The sequence below is a fragment of the Macrobrachium rosenbergii genome, chromosome 56, assembly GCF_040412425.1.
Source record: "Macrobrachium rosenbergii isolate ZJJX-2024 chromosome 56, ASM4041242v1, whole genome shotgun sequence".
Lineage (NCBI taxonomy): Eukaryota > Metazoa > Arthropoda > Malacostraca > Decapoda > Palaemonidae > Macrobrachium > Macrobrachium rosenbergii.
Genome location: NC_089796.1, coordinates 44,933,962 through 44,941,870, shown reverse-complemented (window position 1 = coordinate 44,941,870; position 7,909 = coordinate 44,933,962). Strand labels below are relative to the sequence as shown.

The 7,909-nt window shown below is 45.7% G+C and overlaps 1 protein-coding gene across 8 annotated transcripts in view; it reads left to right on the top strand.

Moving 5' to 3' along the window:
- Window positions 1-1,355: 1,355 nt before the first annotated feature.
- LOC136836301 (E3 ubiquitin-protein ligase TRIM33-like) overlaps window positions 1,356-7,909 on the top strand; it is a 313,581-nt gene continuing 307,027 nt past the window's right edge. For all 8 annotated transcript variants that reach the window (XM_067100414.1, XM_067100413.1, XM_067100412.1 and 5 more), the window contains exon 1: window positions 1,356-2,388. In XM_067100414.1, the coding sequence (XP_066956515.1) occupies window positions 1,497-2,388 (892 nt within the window). In that variant the 5' untranslated portion in view covers window positions 1,356-1,496. The remainder of the gene's footprint in view (window positions 2,389-7,909) is intronic.

Here is a 7,909-nt window from a genome sequence, read left to right as displayed (position 1 = left end):
GTGGGAAGATTGGTCAAGAACTTACCCCAAAAACTGAAAAGATGCCAAAGCGTAGTAATTTCAAAAGAAAATGGAAGCATCCTTTCAAAACGGTTTTAACAAGAAAGATCAAGTTATTTAAGAAATTTACAAAACCGTAACAACAAACAAATGGTTGTAGCCAGATCAACCGGAAGGTGGACCTCGAAAATTAAACAAGGATCAAGATGATGACTGAAATTCTTAAACTACTCTTTTCTTTTCTTATTACATAATATTATTACCTTCAGGTCCCCTCTAACATGGCTCGGAGGACATATCCAGATGACCCACTCCGCTGTTTATTTCTGTTTATTATATAGGAAATCTCCCATCCCAGCGGTCTCTCTCTCTCTCTCTCTCTCTCTCTCTCTCTCTCTCTCTCTCTCTCTCTCTCTCTCTCTCTCTCTCTCTCTCTCTCTCTCCTATTAAGTTAGGATTTACAAAGGAGGTTCGTTTCCTTGACGATTAGTCTTAACTGCCGATATACTTTCCTAAATCCACGACTCTGATCAGTGATTTCTTTCGTGAAAGGTCATAAAAGTACAGGGGACGAATGAAAACCCGTTTTAAGGACATTAATGCCCACAAGAAATAAATACGAATAACATTTCATTGACAACTTGTTTGTAATGTCACAATAAAAGTCTAATTGTTTCAAGGTGTACTAAACTTTAGTATGAATTTCGTCTCTATCCATCAACGCTTACTTCTTAATCAGCTTCTGAGACAAATATGTCGCCGTAATGGGTGAGAGTAAATCCTATTATGGAAATGAACACCATCTCCCTCAAAAAGAATGATCTTAGATTTATGTACCTTGGAAATTAATTAAAACTAACGATATTTTTCGACAGGATGGTATTACTTTATTGACTTTTTTCAGATGATGCAAGGTTAATAACAAAGATAATAAAAATTTGCTTGTTCGTAATCCAAGCGTTTCCATTCACGACAATTATGATTTACCGAGTTTTACATCTGTCAGTATTAAATGAGCATAGCTATGCAAATTTATAAAAAAAATATCTTAATTTTGACTATCAAAGTAATTACCTGAACAAACCGTATGCAAAGCTATTGCAGTTATTGATTAAAGAAAGTGAAGCTCATATTTTATGTAAACTTGCAAGTTAAAAGTCCCGCTCATGGGGTGTTTAGTTGCCATATTCTGATTATATTGAATTTGTTTTGTGAAATAACTGTTTTTAACCGAAAACTAAGTCAACTGTGATTTATATAATTACTATTTAAATCCATAAAAAGAAGTTTACTGCGCTACGTATCTTTTTTTATGGGTGAAATACTTATTTTGAGAATAGCATCAGGTCCCTCAAGGGACCCACAATGCCTCTCGGTGCAGTGTACGACAACAAGAAGAACATGTCGGTGGAGAAGTATACATTACTGACGTCGTTCGATTTTTGATGCTCTTTATCTAATTGTGTGTCTTTAGTATCTAATGCCCTCTCCTAAACATGGCAGAACCAGGCCTTGGCATACGGCCATTATCGGCCCTCGAGAATCTCGTTGGTGTGCAAATGGAGGCCATACATAGTGGCGAGTCTGGTGGGGACTCTTCGGCAAACGAAAGAATGGACGCTGACGGGGGCGACCCACCTCTGAAACTCTTTGCACAGGAGCTGACCAGTCCTCCTGCCTCGCCACCACCACCACCTCCTCCTCCAGCGCCGACTGTCGAGGCCGACCAGACGACAACCACGACGAATGGCGATGTGTCCCTGCAAGAGCGAGTGGAGGCCGAAGAAGCTGCAGGGTCGGGGCCTAATGGCCAGGAACAGGCCATGGAGGCCGAAGAGGCTCATCAGTCGACTCCTGAAGAAGGCCAGGGAGAAGGTGGAGGAGAAACGGCAACACCTCAGGCTGCCGAGCAGTCTCATGCCGAAACAGATGCCCCTGCTGAGGAGGACGAGGAGGTGGAGGAGGAGGACGAGGAGGAGGAAGAGGAAGAGGCCTCCCAGACCTCCTTAGTGGACGACAAGGAGGACGTCCCCAACACGATGGAGTGTGAGCAGAGTGACCCAAGACCCCTCAAAGTGTGGGAGCCAGTGAAAAGCGGCGGGCCTAGTCATGACTTGAACGAGAGTGAGGAAGGGGAAGGGGAGGGGGAGGGGGGTGGGGGCGATTCAAGTGCCAGTAGTGCTGGGGGCGAGGGAAAAGTGTCTGGCACGGGGGCGCCTGAAAATGAGGACCAGTTCAGTTGGGAGAATGTGCACTGTGTGTTTTGTGATGCAAACGCGGCGGACCAAGAGCCCAAGCTCTTGCCGTGCCTTCATTCCGCCTGCAATAAGTGTCTCACGCACGAAGCAGCCGAGCCCGAGATGAACAAGGACGATGACATCGTTGCCAGTAAGTAGCCCAGGCCAGTAGGCCCTCCTTCCTTGTTGCCCACCCACGCTACCCTAGGCTGCCCTGGCCTTTAGGAAGCGTCCCCTGCCAATCACCTTTCATTCCTCACTTGTCGTTGGTCAAGGCTAGCCTATTTGCTTAGGCTAGGCTATGCCTCGGTAAAATACCTACGCCTCCAGCTGTTTATTTACTTGATAGCCTAGGCTAGCCTAACCTGAGTGTTCACGCTGATAGGCTAGGCTAGCCTAGTATCCTGGCGCAGGGTGGGATGTAGGCTGTTGCCTCGGTAGGTTTTTACTTAAAAGTGTAATTGTGTTCCTCAGTAGAAAACGTGATTGTGCAGTCAGTCTTAATGCTTTGCACTTTGACATTCATTTTGTGAGCAAATGTGTTGTTTTAGGCTGGAGATACTGGACCCCCTCAGAGGCTATCCAACAGTATCGCCTAATGGGGAAGTGGGAAAGCTAGGTTTTTGGGAGGGGCAAACACAGTAGCCGAGTTCATAGAACTCTGAAAATGACGAATGGCATTTTAGCTTATGAGCACCAACCCCTTCAGGATGAACGTCAAACACAAACAAAAGGTAGTCAGTGTCATAAACAAGAACAAAATATGTCATAACAAAGGGCAGTCAGCATCTCAGTCGGTGACATTCGGGAACCAGGCCACAGTAGCCTATTAGCCTTCCGTTTTACTATCATGTAACGTTTTTTACCTGGTCATTTGTGTGAAGCTGGACACTGTGCTGTTTTCAGCAAGGCCTTTCAAATTTTAGAAGGTTGTCACTGATGTGAACCTGTCACGCAGCGAATCTTTTACATTTTCAGTCATTCCAATTTTGATGTTCATGAGGAACTGTAATTTAATTAATAAAATTAAAAATAAGTAAATAATAAAAGCACAAAAACCCCTGTAGCATTTGTTGAATTAAAAAAAAGGAAAATTTTAAAATATTACTTAACTTATATTCTGAATTTTAATATACCTTTTTATTATGCATGCAAGGAAGCATGAGTAATTGTATTTATTGTATGTAGCCTATGTGTTCCAGTATGAGAGCTTGTGCCTGTGTGCAGTTTTTAATTTCATTTTAATTCGTTCATCATTGTACTGTGATCTACTGGGTCATAGTGCTCGGCCTAAGGCCTAGACTTGGTATTTTAATCTAATCCTTCAGGCCAGCCCTATAAGAACTGTAAGTCACCTCAGTGCTCTCTCTCTCTCTCTCTCTCTCTCTCTCTCTCTCTCTCTCTCTCTCTCTCTCTCTCTCTCTCTCTCTGGGAATAGCAACCTAGGTAGGGTTAGGTCAAGCGAAAGTTTAGTTATGTCATATCCATGCCAAAATGTGTTTGACCCATCAACGCCCAGAGATGGTACCGGGGTCAGTGCATGTTGATTTGTATCCAGTGGCGTAGCTGGCATTGCATCAGTGAGGGGAGGGGGCGCTAGGTGGGGCCAAGATATTTTTTAGGGGCCAAAGAAAATTACACAAAACTGGTGAACCAATTCTGTAATTATTAAAATATATTCTTGAATGTATATATCCATATGAATGAAGGTAAATAGAGGTACAGGCAGTCCCCGCTTATTGGCTGGGGTTCCATTCTGATGATGTGATAAGCGAAAATCGCCAATACCCAAAAATTGGTGGCGATAATCGGAAATTGTCACTGAAAATTGCCGATTTTTAAACATCTGACTTACCTGGTAGTTATATATATAGCTTAAGTCCCTGACGCGAGGCAGAATTTCAAAACTCGCGGCAATCGCCGATGGGTAGTCAGGTGTACCACCTGTGCGCCCTCTACCCAGGTACCTGTAACCATTCCAACTATTCCTCAGATCTTCCCTGCCGCTGTACCGGTTGCATCGTTAGGAATTTCGCTCGTTTGGCCCATGTTTTTCGCAGAGGTTTTTGGATTTGCTTTGGATTTTCTTGACTCTTTTAGATATTGTTGGTTTTGACCCTTGCTTGTTTTGATCTCTCTTTACGATTTTCCTTTTTCCAAGATGTCTGACTCTGCTTCGAGTGTGAGAATGTGTGTGAGGGGATGTAAAACCCGGCTTGCTAAAAGCGTTAGATCCCCACTCGATTTGTGTAAATTGCAGAGGTAAGAATTGTGAGTTAAAGGACAGATGTGATGAATGTTTGGGTTTATCAGAGAAAGAGTGGATGGTTTACTATCGCTATGTTTCGAAGCTTGAAAGGGATAGGATCAGAAGAGCCGGGAGTAGTAGATCTCGCTCTTCGAGAGATAGTCAGGGAGTTGACAATTCTCCTCTTATTAACAATCCTATTATTCCTTCCCCAGTAGTGGTAGTTCCAGACCCCCCCACTGATACTGATAATGAGCCAACTTTGAAGGATATGATATATGATAACGGCCATTCAAACCCTTGGACAAAGGGTAGAATCCCTCGCAAGAGACAGAGAGGATTTATGGTCGAATGTGAGAGATCTTAAACACTCAAGTGTTAGTGAGAAAAATAAAAGTGCAAGTGTTGTGGAGGGTGCGATTGCTCGGTCCTGTCGTGCTCCTAGTCCTAGACCTCTTCCAACCTCTGTGAGAAGGAATGTCGACAGACGAAGGGAGGCGAGAGGCTTTAGCTACCGAGCAGTCGTCCCCTCGAGCGTACCTGTTGACGCTTCCCAGGACGCTCGCCCTCGCCATAGGAAAGGCGAGGTTAAAGTGTTTTCGTCCTCATCAGAAGACGCAGTTCCCAGACGGGGCTGGCGTCATACATCCGAGTCTAGACCCCTCAAGAGGGAACTTTCTTCTGTGGAGCGGCGTCGGGAAGTGACGCTTCCTACCCAGGATGTAGTCATTGGAGCAGTCCAGAGCGTTCCCCTCTTAGCTCTGACGATTGCTCTCGGTGAAAAGCAGGCGTATATTGTCGCACGGCGGCTGTCTGCTTCCGCTGAAGACGAAATGAGATCGGAAGCGCCCCCGAATGTCACTTCCAACGTTTCAACGAGAGAAAAGAATTAGTAGCTGATATTGCGGCTCCCCCTGTTGATCCTCAACACCAGGTAGCTCCGCAAATCAGTCTAATTCAAGACATGCAACAGAAACTCTCTTCCCTGATTCAAGTCTTGCAGCCTGCAGAAAAAACAGATGCAGATTTTCGTCCACCGATGGCTGTACGTCACCCTGAGGAAACTTTTACCGATGTCGCACAGGCGGCCAGTTCTCAAGTGACTTCAGGGTGCGGCAGGATAGCGAACGTAGGGAGAATGTTTCTCCAACTTAAGAGGTTCCGATCATTCTACGTCAGCCTGAGGAAGCTTTTGACCGATGTCGCACAGGCGGCCAGTTCTCAAGTGACCTTAAGGTTTGGCGGGACAACGAACGTCAGAAGTCTGGACGCCAGGACGCGCAAGTTGCTCAAGAAGATGGACGCCAGGCGTCAAGAAGTTGGACGCCAGGACGTCAGGCATCATGAGGCTGGATGCCAAGACGTTAAGCTTCAAGAAGATGGACACCAACACGCCAGGCGTCAAGAGACTGAACGCCAGGACGCTGAGCGTCAAGATGATATTTTGAAAGACGTCGCTACTTCGGTCTTCGGACAATCGGAAGAAGAGAATGATGATATCCCGCATTCTCCTGTGGATCCTATTGAAGAGATTTCTGACGAAGACAATATTAAAGGCCATCAACTTTCATCAGACTTGAAAAGACTTATGAAGCTATTTTCGGAAGTTTTTCCAGAGAACTTTATCCCGACTGCTCCTCGTTCCCCGCCTTCAGAATTTACTCTTGGGAAGGCGTCTAAGAGGGCAGCATTTACGAAGATGGTTTTATCCCGCTCGTCCAAGAGAGCGCTTAAAGTTATGAATGAGTGGATGCTTTCGAAGAAGGAACAAGGAAAGACAGCCTTTGCTTTTCCTCCAGCCAAACTAGCTTTGAGGTCTAGCGTTTGGTATCAAACTGGAGAATTGTTCGGCCTCGGAATACCTGTATCTTCCCAGGGAGACTTCTCGAATCTTGTTGACTCTTCTCGTCGAGTGGCCATGGATAAAACGAAGTTTTGTTGGTCAACATCAGAGTTGGACCACCTTCTCAATGGAATTTTTAGGGCTTTTGAAGTCTTTAATTTTCTGGACTGGACCCTGGGAGCTTTAGGAAGGAAGATGGAATTTTTCAACACGACTGACACCGAAGAACTCGTATATCTGATGTCGTGTATGGATAAAGGACTCAGAGATGGTGCCAACGAATTAGCTGCTCTTTTCTCAGCAGGAATCCTGAAGAAAAGGGCCCATCTTTGCTCTTTCCTGGCTAATGGGGTCATGCCAGTCAAAAATCAGAACTGATTTATGCCCCTTTTTCCTCTAACCTCTTCCCTCAAGAATTAGTAAAAGAGGTCTCTTCATCCTTGGCCCAGAAAACCATGCAAGATCTGATATCTAAAACAGCAAGAAAAGTCCTACCAACGACTTTCATCACTAAACAGAGTAAGGCTGAGGCTCCTGTGTTTCAGGTGTCTCAGGCCCTTTCGTGGTCGGCCCTCCGGTAGAGGTTCCGCTAGGGCGGGTAGAAGACGACAACGAGAAGAGGCTCTAGACAGGGAAGAAGCAGGACCTGACTATCTTCTCCTGCAAGCAGCGGTAGGTGCCAGGCTGTCCAACTTCTGGCAGGTGTGGGAGAAAAGAGGAGCGGACCTTTGGTCCATTCAACTACTCAAGGATGGGTACAAAATCCCTTTCCTAAGAAAGCCTCCTTTGGCAGACAAACCGATAGATCTGTCTCCCAGATACAGAGATGAATCCAAGGCACAGGCGATTCAACAGCAAGTATCTATATTATTGCAGAAGAACGCAATAGAGAGAGTACGAAATCTGGATTCTCTGGGGTTTTACAACCGACTTTTCCTGGCTCCCAAGAGCTCAGGGGGGTGGAGACCAGTACTGGACGTGAGTGCCCTCAACGTCTTTGTACAAAAGACGAAGTTCACCATGGAGACAACGAAATCAGTGTTAGCAGCAGTCAAACAACACGACTGGATGGTTTCCTTGGATCTTCAGGATGCATATTTCCACATCCCTATCCACCCGGGCTCCAAGAAATACCTGAGATTCGTCTTCAAAGAAGAGGTGTTCCAGTTTCGGGCTCTTTGCTTCGGCCTAAGCACTGCGCCCCAAATATTCACGAGACTGATGTCAAATGTAGCGGGAATGCTGCACACGAGAGGCATCAGGGCCTCTCTGTATCTGGACGACTGGCTCCTCAGAGCTCCTTCCTTCAATCGCTGTCTGGAGGATCTTCAAACGACAATCTGTTTATCAGAGGAATTAGGACTTCTGGTGAACAGACAGAAGTCGCAACTAACCCCATCCCAAGAGATCCTGTACCTTGGGATGAGGATTCAGTCTCGGGATTTTCGGGCTTTTCCGTCACCATCAAGGATGGAACAGGCCTTGGTAAAACTACAGGACTTTCTGGGGAAACAGACGTGCTCAGCGAGGGAATGGATGAGTCTGCTGGGGACCCTTTCCTCGCTAGAGCAGTTTGTTTCC